The following is a 23,035-nucleotide window of genomic DNA, read 5'->3' as shown; positions in this document are numbered from 1 at the left end:
GCCCCCTGAAATTAATTGAAAAATTCCCATTGCCTTCAATGGGCTTTGGATCAGGCCCTAGTTCTGCAGGATCAAAGCCAGAGCAGGTAATCCTCTTGTGTCTGCCCACACAAATAACTCCTCTTTCCAGCAGCAGGAAAGAGGGGAAATAAAGCAAAGCTTTTGTGATGGGGCAGAAGAGAGCTGGCCGACCCACTCTGCTCACTAGGGCAGCCGTGCAAGGAAGTAAGTGGGAGTAGAGTCCCCGGCTCGGCCCTGCTTAGATTGTGACTCAAGACATGCTACCTGCCTATTTACTCCCCACTGCAGACAGTGGGGAGTAAATAGGCAGGGGGAAGGAGTATGGGGAGCTCTGGCTTCACCCCACCTTCTCATCAGCCGAAGTAGGGATGAAGTTACTTACTCCCACTTCTCCTTCCAGCGGAAGTGGGGAGTCAGGGAGAAACTGTGATGCTTTGAGATAGAAGTTTCCAGTCTGCCCCCATCTGCTATGTACTATCTTATATTCAGAGCAGGTTGTAAAGCTACAAGCTGGCCAGTAAAGACACGATGAGCAATATATAACCCCACTAATTCTAAAAGAAATTACATTAGCAAAATTGACAAAAACATTCAGAATAATTATAAATCCCAACTCCTCCCACACCACAAAACCAGGGTGGGATTTCTAGGCTGGCACATGTGGACTTGCAGAAATCGATTTAACAAGCAGAGATTTTAGTATTGCCAACTTTTGTGATTTTATCACAAGTCTCACCAAGTTGGGTGTTTTTCTTAAAGCCCCAGCTCCTGGTTGTCTTGTAGGTTTTCCACAGCTGTAGATGAGTACAAAACCAATGGCACTTCAGTTACACCAGCTCTTACCATGTTCATAACTGTTAAGATATATGTGGTTACATTGTCCTTGCCATGCTTCTCCAACATTTTTTTATCTGCCACAACAAGCGTTTCAACATTCAGACTTCCACTTTTCTGGGTTTTAACAGCTGATCTTTTGAACCTTGCTGAACTTCCATATTCATCTGATAGGATGTATGTATCCTCGGTGGGTGGCTTAGGTGTGTCTAAAGAGAAACAGAACACAGTTTTGGAAAGGGTTCAAAACGGGTCATTTTTATGAGCAGTTTGGTTAGATAGTAAAGCGCCTGGGGAATAGAGCCCTACATGAATTTACAATATTGTGCAAGAGCCAGGTATTGATTAATATGGCCTGTAAGCTGGTGAGTTCTTCTAATACATTATTAATTAAGATCTGATTCATTCTTCTTTAAGAAAAAAAACTGAATACAATAAGCAATTCAGAGGAAAGAAATAATCTAGTAAAATGAGTTTCATGTGCTGCAGGGGAAAATACTTAGTATTTCTGCCTGAATAGCTATATCCTATTTGACCATTTTGTCACCTTCCTGCACATTGCTGCATTGACTGCAAACATAGCGTATGGGCCAGATTCTGCCTCCCTTAATAAAAGCCTCCAAATAGGTACAGAAACTAGATATGCTGCAAAAGCAGAGTTCCTGTGTGCCTGTATTTTGACTGGCAACAGCTCCGCACGGATTACTCCTGCTTGGAGCACGATATTCAGAGAGTGAAAAATAATGACCATTGCTGGATCAGAAGCCATGTGCATAAACATGCGGTCCATACTTCTTGAGAAATAAAGCTTGCCATGCCTTCTACTTGTGTAGGGAAGGACTGCAGAGTCAACCCTCTCTCTGGGTTTTGAGGAAGCCTGAATTAGGGCAGAAAATCTTTGTTCCATACTCTTCCTGCTTATGGATGTTCTCGCATAAGCCTATGTGCCCCTGGCAACCAGAATTCAGCCCACTGGTCACTATTTGAAAATGCTAGTTAGATAACAACAGTTGTCCTTGCAAATCTTTATGGCAAAAGGGATGAAACATGATATGAGTGATGAAGCCCCAGGTAATTAAAAAATGTAACAACAACCTTTGTCTAGAAGCCCTGCCTATGACTGTGTCTGACAGTTACTCCAACAACAGAGCTAGGTTGGTATCTACCTCCTTCTTGATCACACGGGGACACCAGGAATCCAAGGGAAACAGGATGGTAAGCAGGGAAGCTTATTTGCATCAGTTGTCAATCCCAAAATCCGTTTCATTTAAGAGTCTTCTAAGGCAGGCCATCTCAAAGCTGAATAAGTTATGCTCAGATGGAGCTTTGATCTATGGCCTCCCAGGGCTTGTGGTGTTTGGAATGTTATACTTGTTTAGTTGCTACTTAGACTGTAAATTCTTGGGGGCAGGGAGTGTCTCTGTGGTCTGTGTTTGTACAGCAAGTAGCACAATGGGGTCCAGGTCCATGACTGGGGCTCCCAGGCACTACAGATATTACAAAAAGTAAATAATAGTAATAAATGCTGGACTGGTCCTTAATATTCTAAGTGAACAAGCTGTAGGCATCAATATGCTGGTATTTAGCAGATATGAGTTGTAGCAATGCAATGTCCCTAGTGCTTTACGTCTGAGAATTCATTTAATCAGAACTATATTTCAAACCACGAATGAATGAATGAAAGATGTTTTAGTTATAATATCAATCAGGAATTATTATCCTGTTAACAATGTAGAGAAGTTTCCTCTTTTGAAAGCATGTAAAGACATGCATCACCTACCAGCGAAATGCATAGTTTATTTCCCATGTAGAGCAATTCCGTGTTTAGGAGGCAGTACAAGTGGCTTGCACTTGATTCACAAAAAGTCTCTTTTATATTTGCCTGTACTGTACGTGGCTCTCATCAGCAACACTGCCAAGACTCTCCTCCCCTTTTCACCTGCTTTACTACTACTAAAAGTTATTAAGAAGAAGCAGCTCTTCTCAAATATGACTTACGGAACGTGATCTGTTCAGCTCTTGTACTCCAAACTATTTAGCCTGTGATGACATATCTGAAAGATGGCTGACCGGCTCCTCTCATGCTTACAAACTGCACGCTCAACATAGATACTAAAGAAAGTTAGAAGGGTTAAGCTTTAAGTCTTCAAGCATATACCTCTGCAAGCAGCACCATACTAATAATCTCTTTTCCTATACTGCAAAAATGGATTGATTCTGGATTAGGGATTAATTAACCCTGTTTTATAGGCCATCTACAGTTAAGGCTGCCTGGTGCATCCCATTAGAAGACCCTGTTTTGGGGCTGAAATTATCCATGCCAGGTGTCTACATGAGACTGAAATGTTTTGGAGAGTTTCAGCTAAAATGGTTCACCTGTTTCCAAGAATGTGGTAAAGGAAAAATACATTGTTTTGCCTATAATAAAAAAAAAATTGTATAACCATGTCATTGAGAAACTCTAGAGCCACCACCACCATTGGTTGGAGCAGGGATATGGCCCTTCTGCCCGTCACGTACCTTTTGCCTGTGCTACCTTAATTCAGCCCCCTTGTGCATATGTATTATGCTACAGGCTCTAATTGTATCATCACATCCTATTTTTTTCCACAGGACCCCTGCCTCATTCAATGCCCTGGATGGACCTGTTCTGGGGATGTATAATGAAGATGGCTGTTGTATGTAGCACCCCTCTCTTCATTTGTTGCAGAAGTTGGAAGATCTGTAGTGAATGAGGCAGGGGATGGTAGGAGGAGAAAGGAAGGTCTTGTGTTTAAGGCTGTTGATGCTGCCCTGGAGAACTGTGGACTTGCAGTCCCTGCTCTGAAGTCCCCTGTCCCTGCTCTGCCACAGAGTTCCTGTGTGATACTGGGAAAGTCACTTACATCAAACTTTTCACAGGTGGTCACTAACTGTGTGTTGCTCATTTTACATAGACCTATCTTGAGGCCATGGAGCTGAGCACCTATTGAAGTCAATGGAAGTTGCGCTTTGAATATAAAAAGCTTGATACAGTGCCAAGTACTCTGAAAAATCAGGCCATGGGCGCATCAGCTTGGGTAACCAAAATTAGTGGACATTTTTTAACCTCAGCTCTCCATCTTCAAAATGGGGACAGTTTCATAAGGCTGTTGTGAGGATTAATTAATATTTGTGAAGCACTTTGCTACTATAGCAATGAACACCATAGAAAACCCATGAGAAAATTAGTAATTCTGTCTTCAGAGCAGGGTTTGAATAGTGTACAGTGAACAAGGCATGGGGCCCTGGATTGAACAATGAGGAGAAAACAAAATATTGAATAGCTTCTCATTAAGTGAGCACTGTCCATCATGTGCACTGAATGAGGCAGGGGTCTGATGGAAAAAACAGCAAGTGATCATATAATTAAAGACTGCATCATAATGCATATGGCACAATGGGGCTGGACTACGGCTGTTTGAGCAACTATCGTTCTAGCATTTCCTAACTTCTGGGTGTTTGACTTTGCAGCCTTAATGTTCTTTTAACATAGTTTTCAGGTGTTATTTATATAAAGGTCTTGTTCCTGATTCCTGTAACCCGCCTTATTCCTGCACGCAGCATTATTAAAGTCATTGTGCTTGTAAAGTCTTAAATTTAATTCAATCACTAGTACAAATGTCAACATAACTGAAAGTTTAATTTTGTGCACTTAACATAGGGGTGCTCAACCTGGGATCGCAAATAGATGTCAAGTAGCAATGGCCGTCCTTCCCTTTCTATATTGCTAAATGGGAGGGAGCCGTAGCTATATCCAAGCTACATGAAAAAGTAGAGAAACCAGTGCTTTAACAAACAGGAGAAAGGCCAGTGAAACTTATTCAGCAATATAAGCAACTACGTACCTTCAAAGTGTAACCAACCCCCGTACAGCACCACCTTTCCTCTTTAAGTACCATGTTTGGATACAGATTCAGTAAAGTACCATTTTTACTTTCAAAATCCTGTTAACTTTAATTGCAAGAGCATTAGCCACAAGTCCAAATTACTCCTGCTGTGTTGTCCCCTTGAAAGTACAGGGAGTTGTGTGTCCTTTCTGTCCCTTACATGAAGGGATAAAGGCCCACTGACTAGGACTTTAGCATAGGGGCTGGGAGGCTTGGGTTCAGTTCCCTAGCCTGCTATCACCTACCCTCTGCACCGCTGGTAAAATGAGGAGAACAGCACTTTCCTACCTCAACTGGGTGCTGTGAGGATAAATGTATTGACTATTGTGAGGGGCTAGGATACTACAAGAATAGGGACCATATAAGATAACATGGCCAACGTGGAAAAGCCTGGAACTCTCTCTATCAAAGCCATCAATATCATACGGGTTTTGTAATCAGTAAACAACCTTTACAAAAAATGCCATGATGGTCACGGAGAATGAGAAGACCATGAGCTAATGAAATATTCCTCACTTCACTTTCTAAAGTAAAGCTGTCGGCAATTCACATTAGTCATTGTATAGCAGTAAAAAAAGGGGGGGATTGAAACTGGATGACCATGGGTTTGTACAAAAATTAGGTACTGGGGCTTCTTAGACTAGGGGAGATTTAGCAGGAAGGAGGAAGAAAGTAGCAGAGAGACCTGCAATATTGAAGAAAAACTTGAAGTGATTGAAAATATAAAGACTTCTAAATCTTTAAAAGGGTAATTCTCAACCAGATCAGTATTTTCCTGCAGAACGCTCAGAGACTTTCACTCCTTCCTCCTTCACTTTTCTCCTCCCATTTTCTCCTCTTCTCTTCCCTTCTGTGTGTACCTCTCCTTCCATTCCCCAGACCCTTTTTATTTTCCCTTTCAAAAAGGAACCCTCTTGTTGTCCCCGAACTCAAGTAGGAATTGGGGAGGACATATTTTAGCTGATGCAACCCTTTCAGTTACTGTTTTCAATTGTTGGGGCTCTGAAACTCAAACCAGAGGCAGATCAGCTTTCAAACAGAATCAAGTGAACATAAGAAGTATAGCGATAGGATTCTTGAGGAGCTCCTAAATATTCTTCAAGTTGAGGGCCTAATGAAGGCCTCACAATGGACCTTGGTAGGATAATGTAGTTTCAATACATTTTTAAGAGGTGACTCCAGAATTTTATTAAACAATTTACTTGGGAGGTTCTGGTTGAATCATCTCAGTTGCTGATGACTTCATTATCAAATGGTGGATTGTGAAAGACCTATTCCCCCTCCTTTGCCAAATCAATGATTCCTACTGCCCTTCCTCCATCTTCCAGACTAATCACATATCTCAGATGAAGAGAAAATAGAGCAGGGAGTTGGCACTAATAATTGTACAGAAGAGGTGGTGTTAAAGTACCAGCAAAAAAAGGAATGGCCCATTAAAAGATAAATCAGTCTCAAGAAAACCAGAGCAAGGGATCTTCTAAGTTGAGCAGCACATTCCTAAGAAAGTCACTCACTGACTTGTGGTGGAGCTGTAATAATAGTGATGGACAGTGCCATAAACTTAAATGCATGATCCAGCTCCTTGTATCTGCCCTCTATTTTGGCCATTTCCTCTGTTAGCAGCACTATTTAAAATACTCAGCCCCCATCAGAGCAGTGGTTACAAACCACACTAAAAGAAGCACCTACAAGTCTCTAAGAACTACTATCTCAAACAAAGAGAGAAAGTTTCCTTACATACATTTCTTTCGACGTCCACAAAAATGCTGCTTTTGAAACCTTCCATGGTGGTAATCATTCGCCTGATCATGATACTTGTGGTGTGTGTGATTTCTGTGATGACCCGGGGAAAAGTGATTGGAATTGGAATCTACTTTGTACCGGTGCACTTTCTCCTCTGCTGTCCGTTTGTATAATACATGAGGGTGATGTCCAGCAGGTGATGCGTAGTTGTGTTCCTGTGCTAGGTGCTGAGGTAATGGAGATATAAGGAATTCGTTCTCCTGCATTCTTATCAAACCTGACTAAAAAAAAAAAAAGGCAAATTAAAAAAAACGAACATTATATTTTGCAGTTTGACAACAATATATTTATGTCCACTTGCGAGCACTGGGTTCCTTCTAAGTAGCTGATCCTATTCTCTTAATTGCAGAGTCACTTATACAAAAAGAAGCCTTTTAGCACATTGTCAGGCTTGCAAGCTGGTTTTCTGGATATATGGTCATCATCAGCAGTAGAAGAGGGCCAGGAAGAATGAGATTGTGCTGCATAGACAAGAAGGGAACAAAGATGGTGTAGCGGGGTGAACACCTGCTCCGGCCCTGGAGGGGTTGGAAAAGCCCTGCAGAGGGCTGGGGCTGGGCAAGGTAAAACCCTGGCTGATTGGGGAAGTAGCCACAGCCACAGGCCTGTATAAAAAGGCTGGGAGCCAGGAGCTCAGGAGTCTCTCTCACCTTTCAGAGGGAGAAGGGCCTGGCTGCAGCAAGCTCGAGACAGAGTACCTGAGTGGAGCAGGGCTGGGGAGCTCCAGCCTGGAAAGCCCCAGGCTGCGGCCTAGTAGAAGGCCAAGAGGTACTGGGGGTTGCAGAGGGCAGCCCAGGGCTAGGCCAAGACAGCAGGTCCAAACCCTCCTTGCCTGTGATGAGCGGCCTATACTGCAGTCTGTCCCAGGGAGCGGGGGCTAGTTGGTGGCTGGCAGTGGCCTTATTCTGAGGTGAGGTAGGGATAGTGGGTGGGGGTTCCCCAGGGAGGGGAGACCCAGATCTGTGGGGTACTGCCAGGGGGCAGCATCCCAGTAATAGGGGCACCGGGTCCTGGGAGGGACACGGGGGCCAGAAGAGGACAGGTGGATCACCGGGCTGCAGAGGGCACTCCGGAGGCTGGAAGAGCTAATTCCCAGAAGTGACCAGCAGAAGGCGCCGCAGGGGTGAGTCCGCTCCTCTACAGATGGTTTTATGAAGCACAGCGTTACTTTTTTTTAAAAAAATAGCATAGCTTAGAACATTGTCAAAGCAAATTATTCCATTTGGATTCTTAAAAGAGGTCTATACAATTAACAGATTCCCATAGGAAACAACACTCTGTGACATCAGATTCAGGTAAATTAAATCTTTGAACCCCCTATTCTAATTGACAGCAACAGATTTCCTTAGCAGCTAATCTTCCATTCCACTTGCTGTGCTGCATTCTAACCAATCATGGAACTCCATGCCCCAGCAATTTCCTTGTGTTCCAGAAGACTCTAGTCCAAGACAATGCTGCAGTTGCTCTCAAAGAATCTCAGAATCTTCGTCTCTAATGGTAGAAGTTTAGTCACTAGGGTGGATCAGAGAGGAGAATTTTGTCCTAAAATATGAAAAGTCTCTGCCACTAATTGGCACCTTTTTTTCAACCTCAGCACAGAAACCCAGGATTAAAGCAGTATGGCCAATGAATATCCTCTCCATCCTTCAGGCTGTTCCTTCAAGATAGAGTAGACATATTAGTGGGGCAATGTTGTACAGCTGTTACTGGGGCAACCCGAGCCCTAAAGTTCTTGCTCTGTGGAATACATAGAAGACTTCAGGCTGCAGGGTTGTCAGTGCATCACCTTTCACCAGCACTAAACTACTATCATCACATTAAATATTAACCAGGATTGCTACACAACGTATAGTAAAAATGAATACCGATATATATGTATTTTCAAAGGCAACAAAACAAAAAAACCCTCTATGTTAAAATGGTGTTCAGGCTGAGGGTACATATTAGTAAATTAAAAGTAAAAACTTCTAGAGGTATTTGTAATTATTCCAAAGTACTACAAGCGCAGGAAATTCCAATTTATAGTGATGTTTTAAAGAAATCTGAGCACATTCAGGTATGGAAATGGAAAGGCAAAGCAGCTAAACAATCTTAACACTACCCTGAAGAAATGCTACTCAGTAACAGTTTGATTATGATTAGGTCATTTTAGTACTGTGCTCCCAGAGAAGATGAAAATGATTTTTACCAACACATTTTGTGTTTAGCACATTTTTCCCCTTTCATTGTGACTAGAGGGCAGAGATAAGGTTGGGGAGAAATACGCTGTATTTTTTGTACATTAACTATGAATAAAGCTACACATATGCTTAAGTGTTTCCAGGATCAGAGGCAGCATTAGAAATGTGAGTAGCAATGAGGAAGTATTTACATTCAACTCATAAACCAGTTGTGCTGTTCATTCCCTTGTTTTGTAAAAGCTGTTGTAATAAACACTCTTTTTTACCAAGTAAAAACCCAAGAGATGGAGGCAGCAAATATTAATGTGTAGCCAAGTGGGGCAAGAAAAAGTTTGATTAGATGAGTACATATGTAATATTACTTACAAAGTTTATTTTGGGTCACTGAGGCATTTTTGCCAAAAGTGGCATCCCCCTGAGAACCACTCAGCTCTATGAACAGCTTCCAGAAGTATGTGCAGAGAAGCAAGTGCAACCACTCTGTATGATATATTAGCTCTCTCAGCCCATGATACCACCTCTCCTTGAAAAGAATGCTTTCTGATGTTAGATGATAGAGCTATGCTCCTAGCATTGCACATTTTGGATATGCGCCATCTAACCCATCTTGAAATTGATTTTTTTTTCTTACACGAGCTCCTATGTGCAGACTGGCTAGGACTTGAGGATAAAGAGGAAGAGGGACTTCAACCAATACCTGATTTCACCAGGGTTTCTTTGGGATTTGTGGACCTTTCTGCACTTCCACAGCTTCATTCCAGGAGGAGAATTTTTCAGAAAATAGGGAGTTGTAAATGAAATCCTCATTGCTTTAACTGTAGTGTTTGCTACTAAGTTAATGCTATCACTGATATCAAATATATCCACAAGAAACAGATTTATCAGGAATTTTAGTTACACAGGTCCTTACTGCTCACCAATCAGACACCAGCCCTCTGATTGACATTCATTACTGTCTTTTTCCAAATAGAGGGAAAATAAGTGTTTTCCCCTTTGTGGTCAATTACCAATTATTATAGATGGACAACTCAACCAGGATTTTAACAATAACTCTTCCCTATAACACTAATTGTGAGAATCTTCTGCTTCCCAAAAGTTGCTCTGAACATAAACAGAGATCATATTGTGATAGACATTTTTTTCTTTCCTTAATTCAACATACATTGAACAAACATTCAGCCTATATTTGCTCAACATATTATAAGGAAGAGGCAATAACATGTCTGTCAATGAAAGATCAGGACTGAGGAACTTCTCATATAGAATTTAGCTAGTTTGCTTGCCCAATTCAATGGACTGGCAATCTTCAATCGTCAGATCACAAGAGGACAAGCCAAAGCACTTCCGCATAGGGGAGAGAACAGATATTTTAATCCTTATGATTTATGTCATCAGATATTTAGAACTGACACAATTCAAATGCAGTTCGGGCAAGAAGAGACCTTCCATGCAATCATCTGTTATTCAGCACTGATAGCTAGGCATCTGCTAACTGATTTTACAGGCTTCTATTGGAAAACAGAAACATAGTAAATCTGTTTTTTATTTCTCCATTTTAAAGCTTTCCACGTCTGAAATTACCCCTACAGGATTCATTTAATAAATTATTCAAACCATATGGAATAGAGGATTTTCTACATTTTCCTTGTAAGAAACTATCTCTAATGTACATCAAGTTTTAGTCCCAAATGTAATTTCTATATTTAACATCACAAGGGTGGACTGAGAATTCCAGAAATGTGTGATGAATTGAATTCTGGCCCATGTGCTGAATTCATTTTGTTGCATGATTTTCATGTGCTGTAACTAGCTGGTGAGTGACCTAAAAACCTTATTCAGTCAGCCCTTGCAAATTTTTCTCCAGCAGAGACCAGGGCTGAATCCTCAAATGAGATGTACTCCCTTTGGGTTTTAAAGTAAATCAGAAAGGATTATTCCAATTGGAAAGTGTTATGAAAGATGAATAATATCTACTTTTTCTTTTTTCTGACACAACATCTAGTTTCATGCAGTCTTGCGGCACAGATCAGTCTTTATAAGATAGGCTGCTGGTTCATTTCTACAATTTGTGAGCAACTTTCCAGTATTCATATTTAACTGATCTCTAATAATTCACAAAATATTGGCCCCGATCTCTCCTTCTTGGAGATGCACAAACTGGACTGGATTTCAAGTGGTCAGTTAGGTATGTGGTTACAACTCCTTGATTCTCAAGCAGCAACTACTTTAGCTTCAGACCTGATGTAAAGGAGAGTAGCATATGGGCTGCTCAATCTTGTGTTAGTAGGTTATGGTCCTCAAAGGGTATATGCCAGTTGAGAAATGAGCACAGATGCCTTCCCCTGATGTGCCCGCTGTTGACATGATCCCCTATGCCAGGTTTAAGGTGGGGAGCCAGCTATGCTACCTTTATGTCATCTGAGACTCTCCCATGCCAGAATAATTCCCAGATGGCTAATTAAGAGCCACCCTTCACTGGTAGAGCAGTGCAATGGGGACAGAAACAAGGGGAGAGACTCTAGCCCAATCTCTCTATTAGCTTGGAACGTTTTCAAAAGAACTGTGACGTTTAAGTGAAGTCATGAATTAAATCCAGTTCGTTTCTCCTCATTAGCAACTTCAGCAGATGTGTGGGTATAATTAGTAAAAATTATCATGGATAAATGGAAGCTAGGTCTTTGTATTGCCAGGACCAGCATTAATATAAGTGCATACCCAATCTTAGCTTAACCATAGCTCACTGAAGTCAATGGGAAGTCTTTCCATTTACTTAAGTGTGTTTTAGATCCAACCCTTTAAGACGAGAAGGGGCAGGGCATTCTACATGCCTATGACTACACTACAGTTTGTCTTCAAATTTCTCACTGTCATAGCCCCACCAGAGGAAGCAGAGTTACAAGTGTCGACATTTTCACCAAGTCCAAACAACACAGTGGTTAAAAGTCCCCGGTCCCCGGCAGACAATCTACACTTTCACTGTTTCTGTCACAAGGGGAGTGGCACCAGTTGAGAAGTTTGAAGAAAAATGCTTACCTAGGCAAGGCCCAGAAAAAGTCTTTGAATGAAATTTGCTACCACCTTGGTCCACCGGAACCTAAATTTGCTATCCTTCTGGAAACACTGTAAGGACTATCTTCTCTCCCAGACCTTTGGAAAGGTAGATTATAGGATTTAGGATGGAATATGTAAGGCGGGAAGGTTGGCCTAAGTCTTTAAATAAAACAGCTCAAATTTCAAGCATCCAGTATTAGCTTGTGAACAAGCTTAAAACCAAGAATCATTCATAGAAATTATTCAGCAAATTCTTAATCAGTCAATCAGAAACTTGCAGTCTATTTGCAAATAATTTACGAGACAAAAAAGGCAACATTATTTGTTATTCATTGTTTGCTTAGTTCTTTGATCCGCTAAAGAAATTTTCAGTTTGAGATGTTTCTTAATAAAATTTTATATTGTTGGGGTATTAACACTGAGGCATTTGTCCAAGATTTTCCTGGTAAAGGAAGGAGAACCTCATAAAGAAAGCTGGAGATGGTGATTATAGAAAGCAAATCTGCTTTAGGATTTCTTCACTCATATTATATTACTATGTAGGGATTAAGGGTGGGATTTTCAAAAACATTCAGCATTGGTCTAACTCCACTCCTATTAAAGTCATTGGTACAACTTTCACTGTTTTCAGTAGAAGAGTTAGACCGAAGTTGAATGTGTTTGAACATCACATCCTAAAATGTTTTCTCTCCAAGAATGGGTGATTTGCATCTCATTGAAATAGCATGCAAGACATCTTGTATTCTCTGTGCTTAGAATCTGAATCAACTCCCATTGAAGCTGGACTGCGCCCTTAATGTCTGATGTTGCAAGGTATGGAACACTTCCAGTAGGTTACAAACATACTCTACTTCCACTGTGACATCAGAGGGAGTGGAGAATGGTCACCGTCTCACAGATGCCGTAGGACCATGGTATGAATGTGCTACAGGAGCACAGCTAGGGCACTGCAGCTGAGCTGTTGCAGCATCGATACTTCCTGCATTGACAGAAGGGGGATTCCATCGATGTAGCTAATCCACCGTTCCAAGAGGTGGTAGCTAGGTTGACAGAAGAATTCTTCCACTGACCAAACTGAATCCACAGAGGAGGTTAGGTCATCCTAACTATGTGACATAGGAGCAAAATTTTTCACAGCGGTGAGCGATATAGCTAGGTCATCTAATATTTAGGTCTAGGCCAGGCCTTAGTGATATGCACTGCAGTGGCAGCTGAAAGACGCATCGTCCTGGAGTGGACTTCTCAGAACTTTTGTTTTCTTGTCTATATTTAAAAACTGAGATTTTGAGATGGAGTCTGTTCCCCTCCCCACATGAGGAAAGCATTGTGGCTACGGATTTCATATTTCCATAAAGCCACCTTCATTATGTGTTAATTAAATTACAGGCAACAGCTCATCCATATGCATTAAGAGTTACATCAGATTCATCATCCAGACACAGATAATGTGGTAAAAAATGAAACAATGTGAAATTCAAAACTAAGGACAGAGGACAATCAAACATCTCAGCTGCAATATCTGCTAAACAAATAAAACTACCTAGCACAGACTTATGTCAAGTACAATTACTCTTTGCATGATAACAGGAGCACCTTGACTGTACCAGAGTACTAAAATATATGTACAAAAACTTTCTAAGCAACAGTAATTATTTCCTATAACACTTCATTTGATGTTACGTTATGCATGCACATCTGAAACTATTAAAAAGCCTATAACCACTTTGTTTTAACAGTTAGAAAATCCTGATATATTAACAGCAACCACTGCACTTAGTGAATAAACAATTTAACATTGCATAGGGATGGATGCAATCAGCGTGAAGAATCTTTCTTAAGGGAGTGTTAAGTGTGAGCTCTTTTGAACCCATTAAATGTTCTCCAATGTTGCACATACTATTTCAAAAAGCAGTTGACTTGGGGCTTGATCCACAGCCAGCTGAAGTCAGTCTAAAGACTTCGATTGACTTCAATGGGCATAAGTCCAGTGCCTTTTGTTGTGCTATTTCCCACAACGTACAGTTCCTACAAAATAATATCGAGACAAACACAGATTAACCATAACAAGAGATACAGCCCATAACAGAAACAGACTGAACTTAAAAGTACAACTTTCTGTTGTGCTTACAGCAAAAGGAAAAGATAAATGAAGAACTTCCCTGCAATGGAAACCTCCTGAGAGGAAAGATGATCTAAAAAAATATAGTTTTTCTTATCCAAAATGAGCAGAAATCTAGCTGGGAAGGTACATGCATTCCTTGAATTCCCATCATAATAATATCTGGACACTGACACATCACAGAATGCTCGCATGCTTTCTCACTCAGACTGGAGGGAAAGCTCAGGGAATGCTATTGGCTGCACTTCATCCTAGTGTCACTCAAGTTGTAGTTTTACGGCCTGATTCTCTACTCAGTTTCTGGCCCTTTGGCACACTCAGAAGGCACAAAGGGCCTCAACTGCTTATCAGAGAATTTCCTTGTCAGAGGCGAACTCCCTGCTGGCTCAGATATGACAGGTCTGGATCCTGTGTCTGCCCTCTGGAAGAGGGAGGAAGGATGGGGGCATGGTGGAGCTCCATAGGACCCTAAGCCAGTTGCACAAATTAAAGCTACCTGCCAGCAACTTTTACTAGCCTTATGGCCAACATTGTCCCCTACCCCATATGCTAGACTGTGTGCAAACAGAAGGAGAGTTCTGCAAAATAACACTTGTACCTCTATGCAGGGGTCAGCCACAATGTGAAATGGAGGAGAGCCATTGCTTCAAGCTATAGCCACAGAGTGTGGTATCCCCCTCACAGAGATGGGGAAGGACCCTGGCCAGGAAATAAGACTATACAAAGACGGCACTGCATTATGCATGCATTTGGGGCCTGAAAAGCTCACTGAAGTCAGTGGAAAAACTCCCATTGACTTCAGCAGATTCTGGATCAAGCCCTTAAAGGATGAAGGTATGACTAGAGCATGCACACTCCCAGAAAGCCCCCGGGAGGTGCTAAGTCCCACTGAGTCACCCAGCATTCCTCTTCTGGGTTTGACCCTCATAGACATGTGGCCACTCCATCCTAACACAAAGGTCTTTAAAGCAGCCCAACACCACGTGTGCAATCCAGTAACAAACTCTCCTCTCTTTAGACAGTTTGTGATCAAGCTGACTGTCACGCCTACTATATGCTTTGGGTTAGGCTGAATTGGTAGTCTATAAAATATGCATGACTGAAACGATACTACAGACATAAGAGAAATAATTAATGAAATTACAGTACAAAAATAGATTAAGCTGATCTGGAATCCTTACATGGCATTATGAGGGCTGGGGCGCTAAGCACCTGTCAGGTCTGGGCCCACAGATGAACATTTTAGCTAGCCTAATCAAATCAGCAAATTCGGGTGTGGAAGAAAATGAAAAGCAGCATATCTGGCAAAGCAGAAAGTAGGAACCTAAACTGCTGAAAGTGTAGGTTAGGTGAAGCATGTTTTAGCCAGTGCAAAGCAGCCTGAGCAAAGCAGCAGGGGTGGCTCACCAAAGCTGATAACAAGCGGTCATTGCTACTGAACTTTGCAATTAAGTGACATGAAAAGGAAGTGAAGGATAAACTTCAGTAGGCTTTGAAACATGGTTACAAATTTAAATTTTAGGGACACAACTCATGATTTTCAAAAATAGCTGACTAAAGTGAGGCTCCCAAACCCATATTTAGGCTCCTAAATGAGTGAGCTACTTTTAAAAGTACCAAACACCCAGGAACTCCCTCTAAAGTCAGACTTCTCCACATACGTCATTTTTCAGAATGTATTCAAACCAATTTATTCAAGAAATCTGGCCCGGGGTTTTGTAGGAGTGGACTCTCATGAGATTTCCAAGAGTACACTTGTCTTACTCAGGTCAGAGATTCTACGAGTTATGCTCAGAATTTTCATTTCCATTTAGATCCCGTGCCAAACCAGGTAATGCTAAGGCATGTGGGCATTGAAAAACACAGAAACAAAGAGTGTAAGTTAACTAAACTTTGCCCGAGTTTTTATGTTATGCAAACAAATTCACCCATCCCTCAGACAAAGTGTTGAGATTTTTGCACTGTGGGTAGCATTTGTTGATGATGATACCAGAATTAGGAAATTAAAAAGTCCAGAAGATACTTTCTTGGGCCAGGTCCTCAGCTGGTGAAAATAACCTCAGTGGAGCTATGCTAATTTCCAGTAGCTTGGGGGATCTGCCCCCTCCTTCTGAATATTTAGGTTAACTTAATGTCCAACGTGCCTTACTAAAATATTTTTAACATGAAATTAAAATGAGAGCCACTGGCCACCGATTCTGGATTGTGAGTTGACTGCAGTCAAATTTTCTTTCAAATCCAGATGAATCATAAAAATACTGAACTCTCTCTTCAAGCATAACATAGCTGACTTACTGCCTATATTTTTAAACTTTAAAATGCTAAGATATTTTAACAAAATAGCATTTTACTATCCCAAATCAATGGTCCCTGGAGAGTGGGACCTTAAAACCCCCATTCTAAGTTCATCATGAAAGACTACTCTGTTCAGTTAAACTGCACAAAACGAGTATTATTCAGAACGTTTGGCAATTGTTGAACCAAGGTAACAAAATTGCTTGCCTTTAATTATTCCTATATGAACAAAGGCAAAGTTATCTCTGAATAGTGCCTTTGTATTTTTGCAGTTGACTGAACTTGTTTAAAACATCTTTGTGCCATCCTGCTTCTATCAACATGTAGCAAATACTGAAATAGTCTAATTTGCTTTTCTGGTTAAGGTAATTGACCTGCCTCAACAGTGTTTAAATATATTAATCTGACATTTATTGCAAGGTAATGATGACATATTCTAGAAATAATACTAAGATTATTGCTTTGCAGCAAATGCAAATTAGGATTCCTGCTCATATCTATCTGCACCTCTTATGCCTTACAAGCAGACTAAACATTAGAAATGACATTATATATATATATATATATATATAATAAAAATTGTACTATAAATGTGAAAAAGTCTGACGGGTTGCATCCTAGATTATATGGATCATTAGTGATTCTATCACAGTTGGCCCAACACAGCAGTATGAACACAAGCAAACTTGCCCGCTGAAACCTATGTTTCTCTTGCTTGTTCTAATCTAATGGATCCAGAAGTCAATTAGCTATGAGCAACAGATCCAAGTTAGGTTTGACAGTTATATAGGTGGCTGGGGATGGACTGTTTAAGCAAGGCCCCAGTGACGACAAGATAAAATCTAGATATTCTATTCATTATGACAGTTCTGAAACCCATCACAAAACAAACAGGAAGCAGTGGGATTATTATATGAATGTACTAATGCTTCACTTACGTTATCTGAAAGGAGACAGTCAGGGCCGGCTCTAACTTTTTTGCCGCCCCAAGCAAAAAAAAAAAAAAACCGCCCTGCCGTAACAAACCCTCCCCCCGCCCCCCAGCGCCGAACCAAGAACAAAGCAAACAAAACAAACAAAAAAACCCAGCGCCGCCCCGCCGAACCAAAAACAACCCCCCCAGCGCCACCCCGCCGAACCAAAAACAAACAAAAAACCCAGCACCACCCCGCCAAACCAAAAACAACCCCCCAGCGCCACCCCGCCGAACCAAAAACAAACAAACAAAAAACCCAGTGCCGCCCCGCCGAACCAAAAACAACCCCCCCGAGCGCCGCCCCGCCGAACCAAAAACAACAACAAAACCCCGAGCGCCGCCCCGCCAAACCAAAAACAACCCCCCCCAGCACCACCGCACTGAACCAAAAACAACAAACAAAAACCCTGAGCGCTGCCCCGCCGAACCAAAAACAACCCACCCCCCCAGCACCGCCCCGCCAAAACAAAACAAACAAAAACCCGAGCGCCCCCCGCCACTCCAAGATTGGCCACCCCTTACAAGGTGCTGCCCCAAGCACGTGCTTGGTCGGCTGGTGCCTGGAGCCGGCCCTGGAGACAGTGCAGTATTTGTCATGTGTTGTCTTACAGCTGATTAATTACTTATGGTGCATCAAGAAAACTAGACATAAGGATGCAGGTTAGCTAAAGCCCTGATCCAGCAGCCCATTTAAGGATGTACATTACTAAATCATTGGGACTATTCATGTGCTTAAAGCTATGGATATGCTTGAGTGGTTTACTGGATCAGGGCCTATAGGTGGTGCTAACAGGATGATTAGAACACCACCTTCCAAGAGACTATAAAATTCACCCCTGTTCCAGCACTGGGCTGGCGCACCATTTAAGTCCCACTAAAGCCCTCCAAACAGGACTTAAATGAGGCGTAGGTCTTGTGCTGTACCTCTGAACAGGGTTGAATTTCACCCACAATAAAGCATATGCTGTGAATTATTCCGTCCACCCCAGTGAATAGGTGCAACAAAAATGTATTATTAGGATTATATTTCTTTGGTGTGTATGGCTGACTGTTCTTAAATGGATGGAATACATCTGTCCTAATGGTTTTTGTGATGTGTGCTATGAATGTTATATTTTCTTTGTGAATTTTATCCTGTTATAATTGTTACAGACATAAAAGTAACAAAAACTATTTGAAAATAATAAAATAGAAAATGAACAAGTTAGGCTAAAGAATTACTGGCAGCTGTTAAAGACCTTAGTTGCAAATACTTTTACATAATGCCTATTTAGCATTCATCAGATGCTTGCTTTAATGTTTCCAAATAGGAATGTGTTTCTGCATCAGAAATACAACCCCAGACACTGAAAATCAGGAGTCAGGCTCTGCAGAATCATGACTTATAAATCACGAAATGTTTTACAAATAAAAAATAGTGGTTCTTCATATTTCCCTTCTGGTTCCCAAGCCTTTAGGGGCTTTTTCAAGTTTTTCTCTACAACCAGGAGGACTAGAAATGTACTTGTTTATTATTATTAATTATTATTGTTAGTATTTGGTTTGTTTTTTAATGACTGCTCAGATTCTCAAGTAAACACATGATTGCAGCAGTTGGGGGTTTAAGAAAGACAGCCAATGTCATGAGACTCATGATCAAATTGTGAGATTTGGCAAAACTGGAAGTGACTTGGCTTCCTCTCTCCCCATGACATGCGACCAGGAGAGGTGCTCATACTAGATCTCCCTGGATATAACGTAAAGGTGGCTTCTGGCAGTGCACTGTCTGTGAAGACAAGGGGGCTCTCAATCCAGGGCTGCTTTAAACTGCACCAGCTGCAAGGGCACCAAGGGGCTGTTCCTGCAGCTGAGATTGCCAGAGCACAAGGGTGCTTTGGCCTTGTGTTCTTTTCCTCAGCTACATCCTCTTTACTGAAGGCTGCAAGATGTGGGCAGTGTAGCACCAGAGTGGTACTCTGCTAGCTGTTGTCAGAGAATCTGGGCCAGGGTCTGCTCTGCAATTATTCCATGCAATGAAACACATCCAACTAAACTCACCTAATTTTATTTTTCTATGAATAGTTCAGCCAGCTCCAATAACAAAGAGGCCAGACTATGAATTCAGGTTATGTGTGTGTCTGGGTGTACTACTTATTAAGAGATTAAATCAGTGGTTCCCAACCTTTAAATTTTTGTTGTCGCTGAAACACCCCTTGCGATGAGTTCGTTACACCAGACAATGGCCACAAGCTACTCTGTGGAGAACAGGTAGGCCTGGAGTATCACCCATAAAACAAGCACATCTGGTTTACCACCACACCGCCTCCCCGGAACAGAGGACACGTGGAAGGGAAGCATGGTTCAGAAATTAGGGCACTAGCCTGGGTCTTAAGAGAACCACGTTCAATTCCATGCTCTACCATAGAAAGTCTATGTGACTTGGGCTAGTCACTTAGCCTATCTGTAGCTCAGTTCCCCCCCTGTAAAAAGGCACTTCCCTACCTCATAGGGGTATTGTGAGGAGCTCAGATACTACAACAGGGGTCGGCAACATTTGGCACGTGGCTCACCAGGGTAAGCACCCTGGCGGACCGGGCCAATTTATTTACCTGCTGACGCGGCAGGTTTGGCCGATCGCGGCCCCCACTGGCCGCGGTTCGCCGTCCCGGGCCAATAGGGGCGGCGGCCAGCACATCCCTCGGCCTGCGCCGCTTCCCGCCGCCCCCATTGGCTCGGGACGGCGAACCGCGGCCAGTGGGAGCCGCGATCGGCCGAACCTGCCGCGTCAGCAGGTAAATAAACTGGCCCGGCCTGCCAGGGTGCTTACCCTGGCGAGCCGCGTGGCAAACGTTGCCAACCCCTGTACTACAATGATGGGAACCATATATGTACCTAAGATAGGTTATTCCACTTCATATCCCCACACAAAGCTTGCTTACTTGGTATCTGTGTAGGGGGCTTCAGTTTCACTCCCTCTGTTTTCGTGTAATCACCCATGTGAAATAGCATACAACTCTAGATGCAGCTGAATCCCATTCTGATTTTGAATTCTGATAAAGTGGTAAAACTTTATTTCTGTTTGGATGCAATTCAAGTTGTGCTAAATCTGCACGGCACAGCACCATTATTTTGCTGAAGATCCACTAATTTAAAATAAGATTTCATCCCTTTCTCATGGCTTTTCAAAATGAGAAACCTGTAAAATGACAGCTGTATCTTTTAGATGTATGGTAAGCCACATGAAACGTATCCAGTTTAGTTTAACAAATAACTCCCTTATTCCAGTGCATGCTTTGTATTAAAATCTGGATGTATAAGATGTTTATCTTGATTCTATGTCATGAACAAGCCTCATTTCTGAGAGAACAATTTTCACCCCTAAAATATGCCTTCCTAATTTTATGTGAGCAAAATGATTTGTGGGCACACAGAAGAGTTCTTGTACCTCGACCTTATTTTACCCAGAATCGAGTAGCTACCACTGGCAAGTAATTAGATGTGCTGCCACAATTCAAACACAGGTGCAAAATTACAGATGCTACTTCGGGTCACCCTCTGCAAAAACTGACCTATAATAATTGAAATGCAGGATGACATGGGCCAAATATATCCCTGGTGCAACTTTGCTGTAATCAATTAAGCTACCCCCTGGGTAAATTTGGCCTATTCTGAGGATGTATTTAATATTAATATTAGTGTACCAGAAAACTCTCTATGAAATAATTTTCAATAAAGTGCCAGTGAACAACTTCTGTAGTAGGCAGAAGTTTGATCACATGGTGACTGTCCAAGAATTTATAACTGCTTAGTACTGCACTGCAACTCTCTGTGTTGTTGGAACAATATTATTAGATTTCACCAGCTGCCCAGGTTCGCAGCTGATGAAAATCAAGGTAGTCTCATTGAAATCAGCTGAACCACAGAGTCTATCCCTGCTGAGAATCTGGCCCAGAGTATCTAGAGACAGGCTGAAACCACATCATTCAGATCTAAAGCCATCTCTGGATTCCTAACACTCAAAGTTTACAGGTTTCAGACATGTGGTTGTGATTCAGACCCATATAATAGCCTATTTTTTTAAATGCCCCATAAGACTAAGATGGTAATGAAAGGGTACGTTCAGTGTAACATATTGTACTGAGTATACGTCTGTGACATTCTGCGACTTTTACAACACACTGTTTGGCTGGGATTGTTGTTATGAAAAGTGTGATAAACTGTGTGGGAGCATTTATGTATTTCCTTTCACTGAGTTGAAGAGATCAGCCACATTGAATCCTATAGAGATTTGAAGATGGGAGGAACAGAGGATGGAAAAGAAGCTGATTGGTGAAGATAAAAGTCCCCATTTCTACAAAGGTCCATAAGCCAGTCCAAGAGGGGAAGTCTTTAGTTCCCATTGCATCTAGCAAAGCTTTGTTACATTGTTTGGTTCAAGCACATAAACTGCATTTCTTGATGAAAGCATTTACACAGTAAACTGTTTCTAAATGTATTGTCTGGTATATTGGGTTCCCAAAACATGGACCACCGGTGCTCTGTGGAACCTGCAATGGTGCAGGAGACTCCCAGTGCATGGAGAGAGAATGATATGGAAAAAGTTGGGAAGCAATATTTTTTCCCAAGGGAATCTCTCTCTCTCTCTCTAATAGGTAGAGATGGGCAACATTTTTCTACCAACACTAATGCAGATTCAGTGAAACTGAAAAGTTTCACAAATTTGTGTCAATTTCACTAAATTGTTTGTTTAGGGGAGAAAAATCATGTTGATACTTTTGAAATTAAACATTTTGTTTTTTTATTCAAAACAACTTTTTATTTCAAAATTTCCTTTAATTTTATTTTATTTTAATTTAAAATGTTAAATACACGAAATCAAAACGTTTCATTTACAGGTGGAGCAAAACAGACTTACATATTTTTTAGACGTTTTGCTTCACCAAAAATTTTTGGTTTGGGTTCAATTCAAAAGTTGTTTGGTTATTTTTTTTTGTTGGCGGGGGGGGGGGTTTAACAATTTTTCAGAATTGTCAGCTGACATTCGTTATTTGCCCAGCTCTAATAACAGTTTGGTCTAAAGAAAAAGAAGAGAGATCTACTAGAAAGGTTTCTAACTTCAGTACAAATGTATGGAAGTCTCACCATCTATACTTTGTGTGGAATTTGTGGACAGTTTAACACAGTGAGAACCGATGTAACAAAGAGATGGGTTCAGGGCAAAATAGTCAAATCTGGAGAAGGATCCAGATTTCAAACTCCCTACAGTATTCTACCAATTGTACAGTTGTGACATAGGTTTAGATACTGAACATCCTTAATATTCAGTGGGTATTCAGAGGCTCGGGGTTTAGGCCCATCTCTCATGTCATTATTTGGGGCCCAATTCTGAAGCCCTCATTTGTTGTTTAATATCACAAATCCAAACACTGCATCTTGATTGCACTCTTTAATATGGAGGGGAACAGGGAAAATGTGAATTCATGTAACTTTACCTCTCTCCTGCAAGTCTATGAAGAGATTCTACCTTTTGCTGTACGCAATATCTTCCTCATCCCTGAAAATGTATTAAAACGTATCTTTTAAGGACACTTGAGAATTAAAAATCTTCAGCAGAAACACTTTGGAGACCAAATTTCCAAAGTGTCTAACCTTCCATCTGCTGAACAGTCATAGGTCAGGAGAAGGGATAAGGTTCCATGCAGCTGGGGAATGGGGGTCAAGGTCTGGAAGGCTTTGGAGCACTGTGAGAGCTGAAGGCAGTTGAAGAAGTGCTGCAGGGCCTAGCTGCTGAAGCATCTGGAATACTTGGCTGTGAATCATGGTGTATTTGGTGTGCTAGTAAGGAAAAAAGTCAGTGTGCCAAAGCACT

General features: G+C 41.6%; 1 protein-coding gene across 2 annotated transcripts in view; it reads right to left on the bottom strand.

The window, feature by feature from the left end:
- ADAMTS18 (ADAM metallopeptidase with thrombospondin type 1 motif 18) overlaps positions 1–23,035 on the bottom strand; it is a 102,998-nt gene that overhangs the window by 58,407 nt on the left and 21,556 nt on the right. The window contains exons 4-5 of one of the 2 annotated variants that reach the window (XM_065416525.1): positions 6,505–6,787; positions 865–1,064 (exon numbers count right to left, since the gene is read on the bottom strand). In XM_065416525.1, the coding sequence (XP_065272597.1) occupies positions 865–1,064; positions 6,505–6,787 (483 nt within the window). Of the gene's footprint in view, positions 1–864; positions 1,065–6,500; positions 6,788–23,035 lie in introns of those variants that run through there. The other variant, XM_065416526.1, reaches the window with a different exon arrangement.

This window comes from Emys orbicularis, chromosome 14 (genome assembly GCF_028017835.1).
Source record: "Emys orbicularis isolate rEmyOrb1 chromosome 14, rEmyOrb1.hap1, whole genome shotgun sequence".
Classification (NCBI taxonomy): domain Eukaryota; kingdom Metazoa; phylum Chordata; order Testudines; family Emydidae; genus Emys; species Emys orbicularis.
The sequence above is the reverse complement of the archived record's forward strand: the minus strand, read 5'-3'. Positions and strand labels throughout refer to the sequence as shown.